Source organism: Wyeomyia smithii, chromosome 3 (genome assembly GCF_029784165.1).
Source record: "Wyeomyia smithii strain HCP4-BCI-WySm-NY-G18 chromosome 3, ASM2978416v1, whole genome shotgun sequence".
In the NCBI taxonomy this organism is placed as follows: Eukaryota; Metazoa; Arthropoda; class Insecta; order Diptera; family Culicidae; genus Wyeomyia; species Wyeomyia smithii.
This window is the reverse complement of record NC_073696.1, coordinates 134,484,069-134,507,599: the sequence shown is the minus strand read 5'-3', so window position 1 is coordinate 134,507,599 and position 23,531 is coordinate 134,484,069. Positions and strand designations below refer to the sequence as shown.

Here is a 23,531-nt window from a genome sequence, read left to right as displayed (position 1 = left end):
TTTTTTCTTTTCATCATTTCTGCCGCGTGAAACTTTAACTCGTCGACAAAGTATTCGTCATCCTCAGAATCGAGAAGCGATTCTTCTGGCTGGTTTCTTGTGTCGTTTATATCTTCTGCTTTGTTCGGCTCATGTTCTGTGTCGTGGTTATTTATTTCTGCCTTAGACCTTGTTGTCCTCATCGAGACGTCATCGTCCAGGTGTGTGACTCTAGTCTTAAACTTTTGCGACCCGTTTGTTTTTGAGTATTGCGGGTTGTTATTACTGAAATTGGAACTAGCTGGTTTCGAATTAAAATGGTTACTGTTGCTATTGAAATTTGCTAGTTTTACGTTATTGTTGCCGTTATTTGAATTATAATTTTGATGAGCGTTTCTGTTACTGTCGTTTGCGGGTTTTCTGTTGAGTTTTTGCCTATACGCTGCGTTGGCATATTGTGTTGTGATAGCATAGGCTTCCTCTAATGAGTCTGGTATATAGTTTCTCACGTGCATCGACAAGTCATCACTTAGACCGTCTATAAATCAAGTGAGTGTCTTTAAACTCACCAAACTATTTATGGCCTTCAACGATACCTTGTAGTCGTCGATCGTTGCTGCTGTTGATTTGATAGCTGTATCGATGGTTTTGATTTTGTTGTAAAATTCAGGCAGAGATTTTCTACCTTGAGTAATGTAGAACAACGACTGTAAGTGAGATGTAAGATCACGTCTATCTCCATACGCATTGTTCAAAACGGCTTTGATTTCTTCCCAATCGTTTGGGTTGCCGGCGGCGATCAGAATTTCTTTCGCGTCGCCGATGACTTTATTTTTCACGGCTCTGATGAGCTGGTCATACGTCGGTTGGCCTTTATATTGCCTGAATAAATCGAACGTATTTTCAGCGTCTTCTATCCAAGCGTTAGTTTCTTTTTTGTTGCCTCTAAAGTTAGGCAAGTTCTTAATGGGATCCGGCGTTCTGAAAGCCATGAATGTATCGTCATTTTTCGCCTTTAATTCATTAATGGTTTTTATTAGAAGGTTTTGATTGTTAGTAAGAACGTGTATTTGCTCCATGAGCTGCTCTTCTAACGTTGGTTCCGGAACATGGGGGATCTGATTTAGATTTTCCATGTCCATTTTATTAATTCGAAAAAAGGGTTGCTATGAACTGATATGCACTCAAGATTCTAGCTTTCACTTCTTCGATACACAAAAAAAAAATTCTTCACTTTTTCTTAGTACGTTTGTTTTTAACTTTTTGGTTTTTAAGTTAGTTTCTTTTTCACTTTTGTGATATTCCAGGTGTTCGCTTACCACTGGTCTGCCCATAATTAAAAAATTGGCTAATATGCCATTTTTATCAAAATCGAGAAAACAGTTTCTCGTGATGGTACACACCTTAAATAAGGTCCCTACGGAAGCCGATTGTCAAAAAATGCATTTGGGAAGGCAGCAAACGTGAAACAATTTTGGCTAATATCCAAAATAATTGAGAATTTGGCTAATATCCAATATCCAATATTAACCTGTGGCATGTTCACGAACCAGTGATTACTGAACTGTGATTCTTCTAACTTTCGAAAGTGTGTTGTAGCTTGGTGGTTACTGGCGACAGGTGAGCGATCGTAAGGCCCTTGCATCAAATTTGACTTTTTCACGAAGAATATTTGATGCTACAAGAATTTATTTGTTGTACTGCGAAACCCAATGATCAAAACGTGTGACTGTTTCCTTCTGTCATAAATAAATGTTTACATTTGAAAAAATGATATTTAGCTCTTTGATTAGGAGTAATATTAATAAAGAGAAGATTCAGATTTCATCTTGGATTTGATGAGAAAAAATAGGAAAGTGGATTGTGAGATTACCATGAATAATAATATTTTCGTTATAACAATTGTCTCGTCGTCCTTTTCATCCCCACTTGTGCTTCCGTGTTGTTTTATTAAATTTAAAACCATTTTCATCACCAACGAGTACGATATAATTCACATCGTATGGATATTAGCCAAATCGCACACCGTTTTGTCAACTGACCTTTCGTTTGTAATTGAAAAAACGGCTACTGTGTTGAAATTACGTGGCGGATGGAATTTTTATACAGATTTCTCTGTTTCAACTCAACGGCAAGGTTCCAGCATATATGAAGGGTTATATACTCAATAAAAAAAGTTGTCATGAACAGTCAAAATATGTTGTACCGACAAAAAACTTTCAAATGCGTTTTTCTCGATTTGATGTCTATGGCATATTAGCCAATTTTTGAATTATGGGCAGAGGTGTTGTATGCTTCTTACGAGCGAGACTAACAACACTGGTTGCAATTCCCTCCACAATTTGTTTTAATGGAATATAAGAATACGGTAGTCAACGTCATGCGGTAGTGTCTTGAATACCACCCTCCTACTATTGTTGTCAAATTGTTTATTTAGAGTGTCAGTTGAGTTTATTATACGGACCATGAGAAAACTTCTTATACATTCTATTGGCCCTAGCTCGAAAATTTTGTTAGTCCCAGAATTGAAGTTTTTCGAAAAAAAAATTGTTTTGAAAGAACAGATCTCAACTGTTCATGCATTTTGCAAAATGCATCTTGACAGTTTCATGTGTATTTTTTCATTGGTCACTCTGAGGCTCTTCTATCCAAGGTCCGCTTGAAATTTTGCCTGAGGACATTTTTCGATGCATCCCATTTATCCCATGCATTTCATTGGCATCCTGATACAGAATAGGTCGAGAATAGGTTGACAGAGAAGGAAGCAAGAAAGCGCGCGAAGGCGAATATTGTCAACGATTTGGAGATAAAGAGGGCGAAAATTGGATAATCTATGACGAGCTACATCCACGCAACTTCGAAGTCGCAGCGCTGTAGGAACTTTGTTGGACAGGACAGAAGGTATGGAGAAGCGGGCACCGGGCGGCTACTTTCTACCAGAGCTGTGGCACAACCAGCGAGCTGGGAACCGGCTTAATAGTACTGGGTAAGATGCGCCAACGCGTGATGGGGTGGCAGCCGATCAACGCAAGAATGTGCAAGTTGAGGATAAAGGGCCGGTTCTTCAACTACAGCATCATCAACGTGCACTGCCCACATGAAGGAAGTCCCGACGACGAGAAGGAAGCGTTCTACGCGCTGGAGCAGGTCTACGATAGCTGCCCGCGACGGGACGTGAAAATCGTTATTGGGGACATGAATGCTAAGGTAGTCCGGGAGGCAATGTACAGACCGGTAATCGGACCAGATAGCCTGCATGCCGTGTCTAATGACAACGGCCATCGGTGCGTAAACTTTGCGGCCTCCCGTGGTATTGTAGTCCGAAGTACCTTCTTCCCCCGCAAAGATATCCACGAATCCACCTGGAGATCACCCGACCAACAGACAGAGAACCAAATCGACCACGTTCTAATCGACGGCAGGTTCTTCTCCGACATCATCAACGTTCGCACCTACCGCAGTGCGAATATAGATTCGGACCACTACCTAGTAGCTGTGTGCATGCGCTCAAAACTATCGACGGTGTATAACACCCGCCGAAGTCGAACGCCGCGACCAAATATTGAGCAACTGCGGGACGCCGAGGCTGCACAGGAATACGCGCAGCAGCTGGAGGCAGTGCTGCCCACGGAAGAGCAGCTTGGCGCAGCTACCCTTGAAGATGGCTGGAGGAGCATCCGATCCGCCATAGGTAGCACTGCTGTAGCGCTACTAGGTACAAGGGCCCCGAATCATAGAAATGACTGGTTTGACGGCGAATGCAAACGGTTAGTCGAGGAGAAGAATGCAGCACGGGCGAGAAAGCTGCAACACCGCACGAGAGCGAACGTGGAACGATACCGACAGGCACGGAACAGCCAAAACTCAGTCCTCCGAAGGAAGAAGCGCCTGCAAGAGGACCGAGATCGCGTAGCGATGGAAGAGCTGTACCAAGCTAACGACACTGGGAAGTTCTACGAGAAGCTGAACAGCTCCCGTGAAGGCTTCGTGCCGCAAGCCGATATGTGCAGGAGCTTGGACGGCAACCTCCTTACTGACGAGTGTGAGGTGATCGAAAGGTGGAGGCTGCACTTCGACGAGCATCTAAACGGCGATGCAGTAGAGCGTGAGGACGGTATGGCAACTGATCTTGGTGCACGAGCAGAAGACATCAGAATTGCAGCCCCCGATCTTCTGGAGGTGGAGGAGGAGATTGGTCGGCTGAAAAACAACAAAGCTGCTGGAGTGGACCAACTTCCCAGCGAGCTATTGAAATACGGTGGAGAAACACTGGCTAGAGCCGTGCACTGGGTCATTGTCAAGGTTTGGGAAGAAGAACGAGTACCGGAAGAGTGGATGGAGGGTATTGTGTGTCCCATCTACAAAAAGGGCGACAAACTGGAGTGCTGCAATTACCGGGCAATCACTCTGTTGAACGCCGCCTACAAAGTACTCTCCCAAATACCTTGCCGTCGACTATCGCCATTTGCGAAGCAGCTCGTGGGGCATTACCAGGCGGGATTTATGGGTGCCTGCGCCACCACGGATCAGATATTCGCGGCTCGGCAGGTTATGCAGAAATGCCGCGAATATAACGTGCCCACACCATTTGTTCATCGATTTCAAATCGGCGTACGACACAATCGATCGGGACAAGCTATGGCAAATTATGCACGACTACGGTTTTCCGGACAAACTGACGCGGTTGGTCAAAGCGACGATGGATCGAGTGATGTGTGTAGTTCGTGTTTCGGGGGCACTATCGAGCCCCTTCGAAACCCGAAGAGGGCTGAGGCAAGGTGATGGCCTCTCGTGCCTACTGTTCAACATTGTCCTGGAAGGTGTCATTAGAAGAGCGGGGATTAACACGAGTGGCACGATTTTCCAAAAGTCGGTTCAACTGTTTGGTTTCGCCGACGATATCGACATTGTGGCTCGGACCTTTGTGAAGATGGCGGATACGTACATCGGATTAAAGGCTGAAGCAAAAAAGATTGGACTGGTCATCAATGCATCGAAGACGAAGTACATGAAAGGAAGGGGTTCATGTGAAGACAGTAACAGTATCAGTAACCTCCCACCTCGAGTTCAAATTGGTGGTGATGAAATCGAGGTGGTCGATGAGTTCGTGTACCTGGGCTCACTGGTAACTGCCGACAACGATACCAGCAGAGAAATTCAACGGCGCATTATGGCAGGAAATCGTGCATACTTTGGTCTCCGAGGACGCTTCGATCGAGTAGAATTCGCCGCCGCACCAAGTTAACCATTTACAAGACGCTGATCAGACCGGTAGTCCTCTACGGGCATGAGACATGGACTATGCTTATGAAAGACCAACGCGCCCTTACGGTGTTCGAGCGGAAGGTGCTACGTACCATTTTCGGTGGACTGCAGATGGAAAACGGAGTGTGGAGAAGGCGAATGAACCACGAACTGCAGGAGCTGCTTGGGGAGCCAGCTATCGTCCACACCGCTAAGATAGGCAGGCTGCGGTGGGCTGGGCATGTTGTATGGATGTCAGACGACAGCCCGGTAAAGATGGTTCTTGAAACCAATCCGTCAGGGACGAGACGGAGAGGTGCACAGCGGGCAAGGTGGATCGATCAGGTGGAAGACGACCTGCGGACCCTACGCAGACTGCAGAGCTGGCGAACTGCAGCCATGGACCGAGTGGAATGGAGACGACTCTTACGTACAGCAAAGGCCACACCACGGCTTGGGACTGTTTGGTAAGGTAAGGTAAGAGGGCGAAAATTGTGCAACAGATCACTCTGAAGGTACTTGCTAACGTCAACGAACAGCTAAAAACGATTAAGCAGAATGTTTTTCATAGTTTTGTTACATTATTTTAGCAAGGCATAAATAAGCATGTAAAAATTGATTTTTTTCTCATATGTTTTAAAAATAAAACACCGGGAAATTTTATTAAATATCATCGGGAATACCGGGAAATCGAAAATTGAGATTGAATGCCCACCCTAAATGCATTTTTGCACATACATGTTATACACACATACACGTAATACACACACAAACACACACACACACTACTCACACACACACTACTCACACACACACTACTCACACACACACACTACCCACACACACAGACTACTGACACGCACACGCTACTCAGCACACCCACGCTACTTACACACACACACACACACACACACACACAGTGACACACACACATACAAACACACACATAAATACACACACAAACACAGACACAGGCACACTTACACACACACCTAACACACACGCACACTTACACACACACCTAACACACACGCACACATACACACACGCACACATACACACACACGCACGCATACACGCACACGTTACTTACACATACATTCACACATACATGCACACGCCAGTCACACATACACACAAACGCACAGATCGAAAGGAAGCCGAACTGTTCGCCTTGACGGTCGACCAGGGAATTTTATTTATATTTTTATATAGTTACATATGGTTTACATAATAATTGTTTAGCCTTTTAAGGCTCTGCATCTTTGTTTTGAGGTTTGCTGGTTGCTTATTTCTATAGTTTTACATTATTTGTGTAGAATTTTACAGTTTTTCCTTTATAGGACTTCTTTTTAATTGAAAAGTAAATTTTTATAACTTACTTAACTACTAAAAACTAACTTAAAATTAAGATACCAGCTCACGAATGATCTGGTGAGGTGACCTGACGCAGGACTCTCTGAACCTAGTCAACGATGTTGTTCTCCGTTCCTCCAGCACCTGAAGACCAGCCAGGCGTGGATCTCAGAGTTTCGTGTCCTCGGAGGGGTGTTTAGGATCATACGTAATATTTTATTCTGAACAATCTGAAGTTTAAGATGGTGGGTTTTAGCGCAGCCCTCCCAGACAGGCAAAGCGTACTCTATGACCGGTAAAATTATTTGCTTGTGAACGGCAAGCTTGTTGGTGAGGGAAAGGGTGCATTTTCTATTATTGAGAGGATAGAGGGATTTGGTCAGTATGTTGTACATGGTAACAGTTTTCTCTACGTGTGAACGAAATAGAAGCTTTTGGTCCAGGGAGAGACCAAGATAGACAACCTCACTCGACCATTCGATGGAAGTGTTATTAAGATGGATTCTCACATTGGCAGGTGGAACAAGTCGAGTTGATTTTGAATGCGGGAATATAATAGCCTGGGTCTTAGCTGCATTTATGCAGATCTTCCAGCTGTTGAAATAGTCAGACAAAACATCCAGATCCTCTTGTAGTCTACGCGTCAAAGCTCTAATCACTCGACCTTTGTAGATAATGGCAGTGTCGTCTGCACACATAGACAGGATGCCACCACCCGGAAGGGAGGAGCATCTGTGGTAAATATGTTGAACAGGATGGGTTCAAAAAGGCTACCCTGTGGGACCCCAGCATCTACGTTAAACGTATCAGAGGGAATGTTGTTGAGGAAGACCTAGAATGATCTATTCGACAGATAATTCTTGATTATCTTCACGAGGAAGATCGGGAAGTTGAATCGCTGCAGCTTAAACACCAGGCCATCATGCCAGACATTATCGAACGCCTTTTCGATGTCCAACAATGCCATGGCAGATGTTTTACTAACGGGCTTGTTCCGCCTTAGAATCTGAGTAACTCTAGTTAGTTGGTGAATGGTGGAGTGACCCTGCCTAAACCCGAACTGTTCTGGGAGGAAAATGTTATTCTGGTTTACGAATTCTAATAAGCGACTAAGAATCAACTTTTCGATTAACTTCGAGATGCACGATAATAGACTGATGGGACGATAGTTTTTAGCGTTGGTAGGGTCCTTACCGGGTTTGTGGATGAGGATCACTTTCGCTAACTTCCAGCGAGACGGAAAGTAGCTGAGCTCCAGACACTTATTATAGATCGCTGCCAGGTGTTCGAGAAATTCTCGACTCAAGTTTTTCATCTCAAGGTTGAGGACCTCATCGACGCCGGGGGCCTTCATGTTCTTGGTGCGCTTGATGGCAGCTAACACCTCATCAGCAGATGCCTTAGATTCATCGGGAATGACTGAAAGAAGATCGGCGACTCTAGTTATTACTTCCTGGACGGCATGCTCGTGCGGGCTAACCATGGCATGACCCAAATTGTGAGAGTTGACAAAATGCTGAGCAAGTGCATTGGCTTTTTCAGATGCTGTTAGAAGGAAATGACCGGGGATTGGTGTTGGGGGTGATAGAGGGGGAATAGGTCTCGGTTTGGTTTTCAAAATTTTGGTAAGTCTCCAGAACGGCTTTCCACGCACTGGGAGGGAGCGAAAATGTTGAGAAAAATGTTTGTTTTTTAGATCCACCAACCTGGCTTTGATGATTTTGTTAAGACGATTGATATTGGTCTTCAGGTGAGGCAGGCCAAAGCGCTGGTACTGTCGTCTGATAGTATTACGGAATTGGATATATCGTTTGGTTGTGTTGTCTAGGTTCAGAGAGTTACTCACCAGACTGGAAGCCGGCACATGTAGATGCCGAGCCTGGGATAACGCCTCATCGATGGACTGAAGACACTGGTCGATGTTTTCTGAGGACTCAAGCTGGACGCTGTAGTCTATTGCGTTGTCCACACATCGCTGGAACCGCGCCCAATCGACTCGATGGTAGTTACGCCGAGAGACTTGGAATCGATTAGCAGAGGATCCAACTTCGACTACCACTGGGAAGTGGTCTGAGCTGAATTCTTGGTGTAAAACCGGGTCGGTAATGTTGCCCATATTGGAGATGAACAGGTCGATGGTTGCGTGTACTCCGGATCTGCTCAACCGGGTGGGAGCGGCCGGACCTAGGATGTTGTAGTGTCCTACTTGTAGGTCGTTGAAGAGGATCAGGCCGTTTTGGTTGCGTCGACTGTTACCCCAGGCTTGGTGTTTTGCGTTGAGGTCACCCGCAATAATGAACTGCCCCTGCCTCCGAGTCAGTTTGATGATGTCGCTTCTTAGGTTCGTTGCCGACCCGTCCCTTACGTTGACTTGCTTGGGACAGTAGGCTGCGATGATGGTAATGGGACCGACTCCAGTGGTCACTTCCAATCACACGGCATCGATGACCTTAAGTTGAAAACTCGGTAGCAGATGACAGCTTATTTTACGCCGAAGAGCAATAGCCACACCTCCTCCAGAAGAATATGCTCAATCCAGCCGTACAAATCGGAAATCGGGAAGGAAGATGTTCACTTCAGGTTTGAGATACGTCTCCATGATGATTAAAAACAATATCGCACGCTAGCCTGGGAGGCTAATGCGGTCTCGATCAACTGGATTAGTTGAGAGAATTCGTTATCGATATTGTTTTTGGCACATTTTGCATGTTGTAGGATAAGTACAACGATACACCGTGCCCCAGTGCTAAGTCGAGAAAATTTCCAGCTCGAAAAGATCCTCGGCTTGATCGGGAATCGAACCCGATATCACAACCGTGTGGGAGAGCTAGCCGACCGACATCGCTAACCACAGAACCACGGGGACCACTCCGTGATGATTGCAATGTCTATTTTGTGTGCGTTGAGGAAGTCAACTAGCTCGTAATTCTTGTTCCTGATGGAGTAAGCGTTCCAGTTAGCAATCTTGATGATTTCACGGTCCATATTTGGAAGCGATCATCACCGCAGACTGCAGTTGTTCAGCTCTACTTTTGCAATTGCGGAAAGTGTTGATGCGTTCCACGACCAGTGAAACGTATTGCTCCATGGTGAGTATGGGTTCGTTTTCAGTTGTGCCAGTTGCAGCTTGGGAGAAAGTCATTGCGGACGAGTTCCCTTGGAGACCTGGTGGGGGTGAACGGCTACCGGATCTCGTTGCTTCAGCATACGTAGAGGCAGCTGTGACTGGTTTGGTGGTTGGATTCAGCGGTAGCGGGGCGAGCAAAGGTATGGGGCGCCGGGAGCCAATGGTAGGGAACTCCTTTGTGTTGTTTGGCGGCACCTTTCGTCGACCTGGTTGATTGTTGGTGGAGGCCCGCTTACGAATCTCGATTAACTCTGCGCGTTTCGGGCACGTTCGACTGGTTGCTTTGTGGGCAGCCCCATAGTTTGGCAGTTGCCCCACAGTTGCTTTGTGGGCAGCGCACACCGGGTCGGCGGTCTCCATCAGCTGGCAGGCATCGGGGGCGTGCGTTTGGCCACACTTGATGCAACGGTACGCCATATGGCAATTTTTAGTCCCGTGTCCAAACAGCAGGCAGTTAGAGCATTGGGTGACGTCACGATGTACTGGTTTGTAGCGCTCCCAGGCTACGATGATGTGAAAAAGTGCTCGGATGGACTGCAGGTCCGCCAGACACGTTGAATTTTTCTCCAGGTTTACGAGATATAATTGATCACGGTACTTCCGGGTTTTGTTGTGCCGCGTCATCTTGTGGATCTGGATTGGTTTGAGTCCTTTTGCCTTTAGTTCTTCCAACAGGGTGTCAACTTCCATGTCAGGAAGACCGCTGAGAACAACCTTGAGGGGTTTTTCTGCTTCGATGTCATGGGAGAAATATTCCACCTCGTGTTTCTGCAGTATCACTTGTACCGCCTTGTAATGATTCAACGACGGAACCATCAGTTTGTATCCCTCAGTGCACATGCGGATTATGCATTTCAGTCCTTTGTCGATATAAAACACGATTGCTTCACGTAGTCCTTCCGGGAAGGCTTTCACATAGAAAGGCGGGATTTTCTCCTTCTTCACTACTTCGGGATCCGTGGCGTTTTCCAGGACAGCGAATCTGTTGTTGGCCAAAAGCTTTTTAGCCGCAGGATCAGGCGTATTATCAGGCCGAGGCCGTTTACCCGTACTGGAACTGGTTTTTGATTTACCCATATTAGGGTTCACCGTAGCGTCGGTTTCCAACGCGAACACACAAACTTACGAACGAATGTACAAAACGAACGGAGCGAAAATAAACTACTGTACTGCTCAACAAGCTAGCAGAGAATAATGATCTTCTCTCAACACGGAATGTCCTTTCATAGCGTCACTCAGTGTGGGGACCTCGGGTGATTGGGGGAAGAACCAATCACGTGGAAGTATCTCTGCTTTCTTTCTTTGTCACTTACGTTAGGTGATGAATGCGATGCCAATTAGCTGGCATTGCTAGCCAATGACTGAATGCATGAAATTATTTCGTCTATGTTTTTAAAGTCTGCCTAAGGGAAATATACCAATCGTATGAAAAATATATAGGGATATTCGACCTTCAAACTTTTCCGCAATTTTCACGGAGTAATAAAAAATGTTAACTAAAATTATCATGTTGTACAAATCTTGTATATTTTAGCTTTTCAACGGTATATTAACTATAGAAATCAGAACAGTTGTTTGAGCGCTATTAGCATCTAAAATCTTCCATTCCGCCAACCAAAAACGTTACATGCTCAATCCAGTTTTCACAGAATGTACCTTAGTATAGTGAAGAAAGACGTAGTCCCACGTCAAAAACCGCCGTAATTCAAAAATCCGCGTAAAACCCACGTTGTTTAAAAATCCGCGTAAAAAAACCTCGTAAAAAATCCGCGGTTGAAAAACCGCGTAAAAAAACCTGACTGTATATCAGTAGTTTTGTTCGACATTGGACCTGGATTGCAGAGAGTCCAGTGCGAAGTTCTTCCGGCTTCAATGTCCCATTTATTTCCGGAGCGGACCAGAACGGAGCTATCTGGACCGGGTAATGTTTTGATTTTTGTAACATTTTGATTTGTAATATCTTTATAATTGTATTTATTTGTATGAAAAGATGAGAGGGTTTTTATGCCTGTTTGAGGAGGAATAACTATACTTATTCTACTCAAACAGGCTTTTCCCTACTCCAACAGAATTTTCGGCTATGCTTTTTGCGATTGGGCCTTCTACTATTATTGATATCAAGAATTAGAAAAAAAAAAAAATTTAAATAATAAAGCAAGTTGATATTGATTTTCTGGCCATTAAAATATATAAGCCCCTCTTATAATAAAACTGGCCAGAAAAACGCCCCACTTCCCTTCTCCAGGAAATTATAAGTGACGATATTTGGCAGAAGGAACAAAACTCTGTAAAGTAGAGCAGTAAAAGTGAAAAAGGAAGAATAAAATCATATCACACACCAGCATGAATAAAATAATAATAAGCATACCACTTTTTAATAGCGGTATTGTTAATAATAAAAGTGCGGGTAAAGCAGACACCCGGGTATATCTCACAATAGATCAACAATTCTGAGCGCGGTGAGAAAGTTCGTGCAGAAAAAGTGTGAAACCCTCTAAGTAAATTTCTGTTGAAAAAAAAATGTCTGATTTTATATTATTCGAAATAGTGTGAATACCAATCATGTACAAGTTTCTTTCAAACTGCTAAGTAAATATCTGGAGAATATAACTGTATTTGACACAATATTGCGTTTATATTACGTGTATTCCCTCAATTTGCAATGCTGCAATTCTATTTTTCATTAGAACGAACCAAGATCATAAATGGCGCGAACCACGATCAACATGGCACGAACCAGGATCAAAATTGCGCTCATACAATTAATATTTACTAGACATCAGGTGTTTTTAAAGTAATAAATAATTAAATAAATTTAATCGTGTACAGTTGCTCTTTCTATTCAATCTAAATTTTAGTTAAAAAGTTTTGCAATTTTAGAAAAATCTTGCATTCATTCCTAGGATGCCATGGAAAACAGTGCGACAGGTGCGAACCACGATCAATCACCCTACAGCGTGCTAGAAAGTAATTTTCATTTTTCCAAACTTTTCACATTTTTAAGCTTTGTAAGTGTCTGCTGTATCCCGCACTTCTGTTAATAGCAATAGCACTATTGAGTAGTGGCATGCTTATTATTATTGTTCATCAGTGCTTGTGTGTAATGTGATACTCTTCCTTATACGCTTACTGTTCTACTATACCGATACTCGTTCCTCTTGCCAAATATCACCAATTATAATTCTCTGGAGAAGTTTCGTCGTGCGTCTCTTTGGCCAGTTTTATTGATAAGAGGGACTTATTTTTTGTTAAGAGGAAGTCACGCAAAGGTATTGTAGATTTCGGCGTAAAGGAAGGGTAAAGGCCCAAGCACAATGGATACGGTTTGCGTTTGCGTTTTTCAATCCGGTTGATCCGTTTTGTACTAAGCACAGAACCGTACGCAAAACGCAAAATCAACACACAATTGATCCGTTACAAGCAAAAACATTTAAATGATTTGTATATTTGTGCATGTTCCTGATATAACCTCTACTACATACTTACGTCAACTTTATTTAATTTTCAAGAATGAATTCCACTGTTGCGATAAAAATTTGTAAATTGTACAAGGCCCATAAAATGTATAGCAGTCGTCACTCGAGAATTGCTGCGAGAAGATGGTGGGTACACCCTTTGTTAAAATCTCGGGAGAAGTCGGGTTTCTTCGTAGGGAACTTTGAAAAAATGAGACAAAACCCAGAAAAGTTTTCCATGGCAACCAGAATGTACCCGGAGGTTTTCGACTCATTGCTAGCAATGGTTGGACACAGGCTGGAGGAGTTTTCTTTGAGAACTGCTCTTAATCCTCAGTTCCGACTATTTCTAACATTGGTGTGAGTATTTTTGTGTGCATTTGAATATTTTATTTTTGACAGAATTATATTTATTTAAGGTACCTCGCTCATGGACCAGATTGTCCGTTTCTTTCTCTAAGTTTTAAAATAGGAGAAAGCACTTCTAGGTCAATAGTTTATGAAGTTTGTGAGGTTTTATGGGATGAGTTGAAGGATAAATTGCTACCAGAATTGACCACAGGCGACTGGTCTAGGAATGCTGAGGATTTTTTCGAGCTTTGGGATTTACCTTATGCTGTGGTGCTGTCGACGGAAAGCATGTGAACATAGAGTGTCCCCACTCCCCCACGTGCTGGTTCTCTATTTTTTAATTATAAAGGGAACCACAGTATTATCTTGATGGGCATATGCGATGCCAAATACAAATTTATTGTCGTAGATGTGGGTGCCTATGGGGGCAATAGTGACGGAGGAGTTTTTGCCAACTCCGAATTTAGCAAACGTTTGCTCAATGGCTCTCTCAATCTACCACCTGCAGCGCAATTGCCAAATTCCACCGTGAAGACTCCTCACTACATAGTAGGAGATGCTGCTTTTCCCCTAAAACCTAATTTAATGCGACCTTTTCCTGGTAAACTTCTTCCGTCGATTCGAGAGAATTTCAATATGCGACTCTCACGTGCCCGGCGTACTATTGAAAACGCTTTCGGCATTCTGGTTGCACGATGGAGAATTTTAAAAACGACTTTGGTAATGCTACCAAAACATGCCGAAAAAGTTGTTCTAGCAGCAATTCTGCTGCACAATTACCTAATGACAACTACATACGAAACATATTGTCCGCAAGGTTTTGCAGATAGAATAAATATAAATGGCGAGATCGAAATGCAAGAAGATTGGAGAAGGGACAGTCATCCACTTGAAGGGCTGTCTAGGGTACTCAGAAGTAATAATAGCCCTCAACAAGCTTTCGAGGTTCGTAACCTCTCGAGCGAGTATGTATTTACTCACCGAATAATAAAATAAAGTGACATTGATATTTACCACAGTCTAGAAATAATGAATGTTGATATTACCCCACCCCCTAGCTTTAAGTTAGATTTAGTTTCAGCTCGTAGTCGGCAGCGAGGATAAAAACTTTGCTTTTAGTTATTAAGACTCTTCAGAAAGTAAGCTACCAGATATAATTGGCACCGTTAAACATTAAATTGTATTTGTGCCGTGTCAAATAAATTATAGATGAAGAAAAAAAAATTACCTCACCCCTTTCCACTAACTACTCCACTGTGATACAACAAGCTCAATGTCACAGAAACACGCCTCGTATTTGAGAACCACCGTATGAAAATTAGTACGGTGATCATTGAAATCCCCTTGGAACTCATTTGCTGCTAAAGAACATCTAAATATGAAATTCAATGATAGTCAGCTCGGCAGTTTGAAAATTTGAACATAGCTCACAAGCATACCCCCCAATCTCCTTCCCCCTTCACCCACCGCTAACTGAGATACAGCAAGGTCTTATATGTGTAGGGTACGGAATTACTACGCAGGTTTTCTGCAATACTCTAATCAAAAACCTGTCGGTGATCGACCGCTGCCGATGTTACGCGATTCTCTACCGTGAAAAGAGTCGTGCTACATTGTCAGCGGTCGCTTTTGAAATACTGTAGAAATACTACCGAAAAAAACATTTGTCGAAGTGGTAACATGTCCTACATATATTTAAATTTAAGATTCTTCATTTAATATGAAAATACAAGATCGGTGTAACGCTTATTAATTACAAACAAAATAATTTAAACAGTAAGATTTTTAAAATTATTGATAATCCTGGTAAAATCATTCATTGATAGTATTTGGTCCTTCTCGATGCTGCTTGACTGCCGAATATATAATATCCAATATTTCAGTCTCGCATTTTTCTGCAAGTTCGACAGGTAAACTTGACTACTTTTTTTCAATCAACTGTGCAAAAGCAGTATGCCTTCCTTCATCGGCGATATACTTGTCGAGCAAGGTAGACATTTTGTTGTCAATTTCTTCCGCTTTTCGTTTTCTTGTTGATGGTGTCGAAAATGGTGTCTGGTCTCGTTCTTCGCTTCCCTCTGGATTTCGCTCCAAATGTTCTTCAACCATGTCATGAAAGTCAGTGCTTTAGCTAGCATCAGTATAGTTACTGGTTGATCTGAAAGTTTGAAATAGTTATGTTTAGAATTGATTGATTGATTGTCCCCTCCAGAACTTTGAATCTCCAGTTTTGTTCAATATAGGTATTACTATTTATTAGGATATCAATGGTTAGTTGACCTTTGAATCTCACATAGCGTTAGAGCTTATCTGATTTTCAGCTCCATCGGACTCCCGGAAATCATGCCTCGAAGTGGACAAAGTGTCACTTTTTTGACCGGTGAAAATGAGCACAGCAAGAAAGAAACTTTCCACAACGAACATGTTTGAAGTCAAATGTCTTAGAAATGCTAGAAACGTCGATACCTAATTGTTGTTTTCTAAGAAAGTTTGTTTTGAAGAAAATCCCAAAAAAATCAAAAGAACGTCGGGATATGGTGTTATCAACAAAAAAACTTCTTGAAACAAATCAACTATCTGAAACTTAGGAATATTCGAGCTGAAGTCAACTGATTGTGAAGAAAAAAAAGACCTTTGGATCTCGTTTATAACTAGACCTTTAAAGCTTCGTCCTCTTGAAAAAAGTCTCCATTGAAAATTCAGTTCAATGCACAGATTCATGAAATTGTCAAAATAGAAAAATTTGTTTTTTTAAGCCAAATGTTTCAGAAATGCGAAACGTCAACTTTTTTCGACAGAAAAAATCTTTCTAATACTTGAAAAATTTCTGAGCTGGAAGACTCTCGCAGAAAATTAATTGCTTGTGTTAAGGGTGAGGGACATGAGCACGCCAAACCATTGTTTGCCTTATCCATTTTTGCTTCATAACAATGCCTTTCTCTTTAATAATCTCAATTTTTTAAACCAAAGCCCCCGTCACTCAGACGAAAATTCTGGCTACGCCACTGATTATAGGTAACCTTTTGGAGAGACTTAAATTTTGCTTATGTAAGCTTGTCCAACGCTAAAAATTTGTTATCAAGTAAAAATCATTTCATTAGTAGCATATCAAAATATATGCGATTATGTTATCAAAATTTAAACAAAAAAGTACTTACTTTCTACTTGTCACATGATCCTTCAAGAAAAACATCTGTTCAAAAAACGCCCACGAGTTATCTCTATCGTACCCGTCTGCACCTGATCGATGCGCTAGCTCGTTAGCTTTCAATTCTTTAACGAACCGATCGCCAACGGGTGGTTAACGATTTAGCTGGAAAATGTAGAATAAGATGAATGAATATAAAGCCTATATGGTCGGCGTACGACCAGACTGAACCAAGTGCCAAAAACATTATTTCGAGTAATTGGCGTTGAAAGTTTCACCACTTTGTATGTTTTTTGCAAGCTACAGCAGGAAATTTTTGTTATGATTTTATTATGAACTGTTCAAATAATTTCATATGATTGTAAAAGATAGATTATCAATTTTCACATCCACTGGTGTTAAAAACTCAATTTTCAAAAAAAAAATGGCGCTTGGTTCGGTCTGGTCGCGCGCCGACCATATCATCAAATACAGTTTCTTTATCGGAATGGAATGCAACTCTATCACACTCTCAATTTCACAATATTTACGCATCACATTTTCAAATTATAATACATTTTAATATATCACATTATAATCAGTAAAGTAATTGCAGTTCCATTACATGTGTTATGTGTCTTTGTCTCATCTGTCTTCATTGCAACCGCGACAAGAATACCGTTTGATAAGTTTGCAATATTGAGTTAAGACAAAAATACAATGAACTTACCTTCTAAGCCGGTTTCCGCAGCTAATTGCTCCCACAACTTATTTTTATTATTATTTAATTTGTATGCTCCCATTGTTTTTTCGTATAAGATTGTATTTTCTCTGACAAAAGCAATAATTTTTTCGTTAAGGCTGGTTTCTGTTTCCTGGAAAAAAGTGAAACATATAGATAAATTTGAAACAACGCGGCTCTTCCTAGTTCAGTTGCATATTCAATAGGATGCTTCTTTATTAACACATTATTGTTTTGACTCACCGTTTCATTACAATTTGATTGCTCCACTTGTTCCATGTAGTAATAAATATTGATAAATCAATCTGTTCGATATAAAAACTTGAAAAGACAAACAAGAAAAATTCCAAGCTGCTCTACACGATCAACAAAGTGATTTATTTTTTTTCCGCAATGTTAACCGCAAAATTCAAGAGATGTCAAATCTTGCGGCAGACTTTGCGATTGATGTTGCGTTTAGTACAGTTTAGAACCCAGCCGCAAATTCAGTCCGGACTCATTTTTTGATGATGATGGTCCCACCTCTTACCCCTACAAAGGTTTGAGAAAGACGATTTATCTACAAGATAATTATTATAAAACAAATAAACCAGATAAGCAAACAAAACGAACTGGTTCTCATCACAAATATAAATTTCTTCAAAATTGATCCAATGCTTTGCAGTGATTCAAATAGAGAAAATATTCGTCAAAAATCAAGTAATTCATCGACAAAGCGTTGTCGGTATCAATTTATTTGCAACTGTCAGCCAAAAGACATTAATTGCATCTGAGTTAAGCGAACATCCAGTGTAATCATCCACAAAGTCGATACAATCCCGACGACAACGTAATTCTAATTCTCTAACAAAAAAAAAAAATCCCGACGAGGCCATTCCTGCCGTGATCAGCAAGCAAAGCACAAGTCCAGATGTCAACTTCGATGTGATTTATAACAGAGCCCCCACCTAGGGAAGTCGAAAATATTTCCAACTCGAAAATATCCTAGACCGGCTAGGAAACCAATGTCCAATAACAACCAGCAGAACTAAAATCGTTCCGATTACTCTGACGAGTATCTTGATAATGTCAAAATAAAATAATAAAGGTATTCTCCATTTCAAATGATTAAATTTCTAAATTCAGTCCTTCATATCTGATCATCGCGCGCGATTTTCAAACCTTCGTAGACTACTCTTTTTTATTTTATACTACATCAATAATTACAAAATCCATCATCACCCTCGTGACGAACATAATAGTTTTTCAGTGCTACCATATTCCTTTAAAAAGCTATATAAGCAGAGTCCACAGAGGTCATCCGTTACAAGAACTTCGTCAATTACAGTTTAGCTAAATTAAAAAAAAATTAAATAACTGCTTAAAATTCAGCTTTGACGTGTGAAATGCATAGTCTCTTGAATTCTGATAGCGTCGCCGTACGTCTGATGTGTCTAGGCATCGAATTGTATACATTTATTCCTTTAAAGAACAATGAATTTTGTGAAGCACTAGTTAAAAAATGTGGTGTTCTAATTTCTCCCGCATTTCTTGTGTTATATCTATGGATGTCACTTCCTCTAACAATTCGATCACACAAATATCGGGGCAGCAATCCATTAGCTACTTTAAAAATGAACACCATTGTCAGAAAAACAATTCGTTGCTTCACCGATAGCCATTGCAAAGCGTCAAGCATCAAGGACGAGGAAGTGTATCTATTGCATCTCAAAATCAACCGCATTATTTTATTTTGCAAACGCTGCAATCTCGATATTTGTGTTTCATTTGCCAAAAATAAAATGGAAGTGCAAAAGTCTAAATGAGGAGAGATGATTGGTTTATAGAGATGAATCTTGCTGAAAGTATTCAACTCCTTTTTCAAACGACAGAGGATTCCATATTTCTTGGCAATTTTCTTGATGACATTATCAATGTGAACATTGAACTTTAGCTTGTCATCAATAATCACGCCAAGATATTTGATCTCACTCACGCGATCGATTGTCTCACCATCAATTTCAACTGAGACATTTTCATTTACACGGTTTCGCGAAATAATCATAAATTTTGTTTTGTTGGTATTCAATTTTAGCTGTTTGAATTTCAACCATCCGCTCAGCGATCGCAAATCTTTGTTTAAATGCAATATGGCTTCATCGAGATTTTTAGCTGCAATGAACAATACTGTGTCATCAGCAAAAAGATTTATGTCACAAAAACGTAAGACTCTTCTCATATCATTAATGTACATAATAAATAAAATAGGCCCTAATACACTTCCCTGAGGTACACCAAGAGTGTTCCTTATGGGATCAGAGGTAAAATCATTGAAAATAGTCCTTTGAGTTCTGTCACACAAGTAGTTTTCAAACCATTTGTATGCAGTACTCGTAATTCCAAAGCGCTTTATAGTTTGTAACAATAAGGGCCTAGAAATCGTTTCAAAAGCGCGTTTAAGATCCAAAAACACCGCAACAATAGTATCCTTACGCTCAATGCTTTGTTTCCATTTTGCTAACACCAAATTCAATGCAGTTTCACAAGAATGGCCTTCCCGATATCCTGATTGTTCTGGTATCAGCAAACCGTTAGAGTTCAAATATTGTAACAGTTGGCCTTTTACAGCAAGTTCTAAGATTTTCTCTAAAGTGTGCAACATATTGATAGGACGAAACTCTTCGGCTTTAATCGTCCCAGCAACTTTTTGTATCGGAATCACTAACGACTCCTTCCAAATTTGTGGCACGTGCCCCGTTTGTAATGATTCGTTTATAAGGCCAAGTAGATCGTGCCCAATAACATGAAAACAATCTTGAATAACTCTAGCATTAACGTTATCAATTCCAGCCGTTTTATGAAGAGAAAAACATATGTTTTTGAGTTGTTCTAGTGTATGTTGGTGAAAGCTTTCAAAACTACAATTAACATTATACGGCCGTTTTATTTCATCCGGTTCATTAACCAATTCAATTGATTGATTGATTAATGAAACACTTTCGATGAAATAATCATTGAACTTACTTGCAATTGTTGCTTCAGAATGTTCTTCAATGCCATCAAAAGTTATGGACCGCGGATTAAAATTGCAAGGTTTCAGTAATGACTTCAGTATTCTCCATAACTCTTTGCTGTTGTTTTTATGTTGATCAATTTTCCCCTGTATATATTCGCTCCGTGTTTTGTTCAGAGATTGTGAATATATATTCCTAGCAACTGTATAATTGTACCAATCATTATCATTTGCTGTTCTACAAAACTTCTTGTACAATTTGTCTCTTTTTCGCCTGAGGCGCAAACGATTTAGATTGTACCAGTTGTTTGAGTTCTTAACAACAACATTCTTTTGTTTGACTAACTGATTAGTACAGTTTTTTAAAACATTGTTCAAAATAGTTGCTTTATCACCAAGGCTACGAGATAGGGAAAAATCCAAGTTTCTTGCAACAAGCTCCGAAACCTTTTGTTTCGAGTACCTTTTCCAGCACTTCAATTTCACTTGATTTATTTTACTTCCCGTACCACAATTATTTATAACAATCGTTTCATGATCGGTAACTTTTGAATTGGGACTCACCATTGCAGAAACGGAGTCAAAATTAGTATAAACGTGGTCAATCAAAGTCCTACTATGTCTGGAAATACGGGTATACTCATTAATTATTTGTTTCAAATTGCAAAATTCGGCTAAGCGCTTCAAATGATTTGAATTGAGGTTATCGCGCCAATTCATGTTAAAATCTCCGGTAATAAGGTTAAATTTACTACAATCCACAAAAACTTCGAACCAAGTTTCCAAAATCTCCATAAAACGCTGGTCACTTGAACTGGGAGAATGCTAAACAACACCATAATTACCCATCTTCATGCCACCTTCCACCGTAATGCCCAAGAACCAGTTTCCATCAATTGCTTCGTTGTGGCGAAGATTGAATCGAATTGATTCCTGTGCATAAATAGCAACACCGCCAGTGTGTCTGGAATGCGAGCAACAAGCAGCTATTTTGTATCTCGGTATAGAGTATTGGTCGAACGCATCAATCATTGTGGGTTGTCGCATATGATTCCATGTATTCAATATAGCTGTCAAAAATACGGATCGTTAACCGGATCCATTGTGCTTAAGGCCCAAGCACAATGGATACGGTTTGCGTTTGCGTTTTTCAATCCGGTTGATCCGTTTTGTACTAAACACAGAACCGTACGCAAAACGCAAAATCAACACACAATTGATCCGTTACCGTATATTTGTGTACGTTCCTGATATAACCTCTACTACATACTTACGTTAACTTTATTTAATTTTCGAAAATGAATTCCACTGTTGCGATAAAAATTTGTAAATTGTACAAGGCTTATAAAATGTATAGCAGTCGTCACTCAAGAATTGCTGCGAGAAGATGGTGGGTACACCCTTTGTTAGAATCTCGGGAGAAGTCGGGTTTCTTCGTAGGGAACTTTGAAGAAATGAGACAAAACCCAGAAAAGCTTTTCATGGCAACCAGAATGTACCCGGAGGTTTTTGACTCATTGCTAGCAATGGTTGGACACAGGCTGGAGAAGTTTTCTTTGAGAACTGCTCTTAATCCTCAGTTCCGACTATTTCTAACATTGGTGTGAGTATTTTTGTGTGCATTTGAATATTTTATTTTTGACAGAATTATATTTATTTAAGGTACCTCGCTCATGGACCAGATTGTCCGTTTCTTTCTCTAAGTTTTAAAATAGGAGAAAGCACTTCTAGGTCAATAGTTTATGAAGTTTGTGAGGTTTTATGGGATGAGTTGAAGGATAAATTGCTGCCAGAATTGACCATAGGCGACTGGTCTAGGAATGCTGAGGATTTTTTCGAGCTTTGGGATTTACCTAATTGCTGTGGTGCTGTCGACGGAAAGCATGTGAACATAGAGTGTCCCCCACGTGCTGGTTCTCTATTTTTTAATTACAAAGGGAACCACAGTATTAACTTGATGGGCATATGCGATGCCAAATACAAATTTATTGTCGTAGATGTGGGTGCCTATGGGGGCAATAGTGACGGAGGAGTTTTTGCCAACTCCGAATTTGGTAAACGTTTGCTCAATGGCTCTCTCAATCTACCACCTGCAGCGCAATTGCCAAATTCCACCGTGAAGACTCCTCACTACGTAGTAGGAGATGCTGCTTTTCCCCTAAAACCTTATTTAGTGCGACCTTTTCCTGGTAAACTTCTTCCGCCGATTCGAGAGAATTTCAATATGCGACTCTCACGTGCCCGGCGTACTATTGAAAACGCTTTCGGCATTCTGGTTGCACGATGGAGAATTTTAAAAACGACTTTGGTAATGCTACCAAAACATGCCGAAAAAGTTGTTCTAGCAGCAATTGTGCAGCACAATTACCTAATGACAACTACATACGAAACATATTGTCCGCAAGGTTTTGCAAATAGAGTAAATATAAATGGCGGGATCGAAATGCAAGGAGATTGGAGAAGGGACAGACTTCCACTTGAAGGGCTGTCTAGGGTACTCAGAAGTAATAATAGCCCTCAACAAGCTTTCGAGGTTCGTAACCTCTTGAGCGAGTATGTATTTACTCACCGAATAATAAAATAAAGTGACATTGATATTTACCACAGTCTAGAAATAATGAATGTTGATATTACCCCACCCCCTAGCTTTAAGTTAGATTTAGTTTCAGCTCGTAGTCGGCAGCGAGGATAAAAACTTTGCTTTTAGTTATTAAGACTCTTTAAAAAGTAAGCTACTAGATATAATTGGCGCCGTTAAACATTAAATTGTATTTGTGGCGTGTCAAATAAATTATAGATGAAGAAAAAAAATTACCCCACCCCCTTCCACTAACTACACCACTGTGATACAACAAGCTCAATATCACAGAAACACGCCTCGTATTTGAGGTGGTGAGTATTTGACCTCAACGCTAATGTGATAGGTGAAACTCAAAGTGATTGGAACTCATTTGCTGCTAAAGAACATCTAAATATGAAATTCAATGATAGTCAGCTCGGCAGTTTGAAAATTTGAACATAGCTCACAAACATACCCCCCAATCTCCTTCCCCCTTCACCCACCGCTAACTGAGATACAGCAAGGTCTCATATGTGTAGGGTACGGTTTTCTGCTATACTCTAATCAAAAAACCTGTCGGTGATCAACCGCTGCCGAT

At 41.1% G+C, this 23,531-nt stretch overlaps 2 protein-coding genes and 1 pseudogene across 2 annotated transcripts in view; 2 read left to right on the top strand and 1 right to left on the bottom strand.

The window, feature by feature from the left end:
• LOC129731407 (FAD synthase-like) overlaps window positions 1–23,531 on the top strand; it is a 172,294-nt gene that overhangs the window by 139,532 nt on the left and 9,231 nt on the right. The gene's annotated exons all lie outside the window — the stretch shown is intronic.
• LOC129732935 (uncharacterized) lies at window positions 15,325–17,755 on the bottom strand (annotated as a pseudogene).
• LOC129732934 (uncharacterized) lies at window positions 21,867–23,025 on the top strand. Its single transcript, XM_055694408.1, has 3 exons — window positions 21,867–21,976; window positions 22,036–22,681; window positions 23,020–23,025. Exons 1-3 carry the CDS (start codon window positions 21,867–21,869, stop codon window positions 23,023–23,025), a joined length of 762 nt encoding a protein of 253 aa, XP_055550383.1.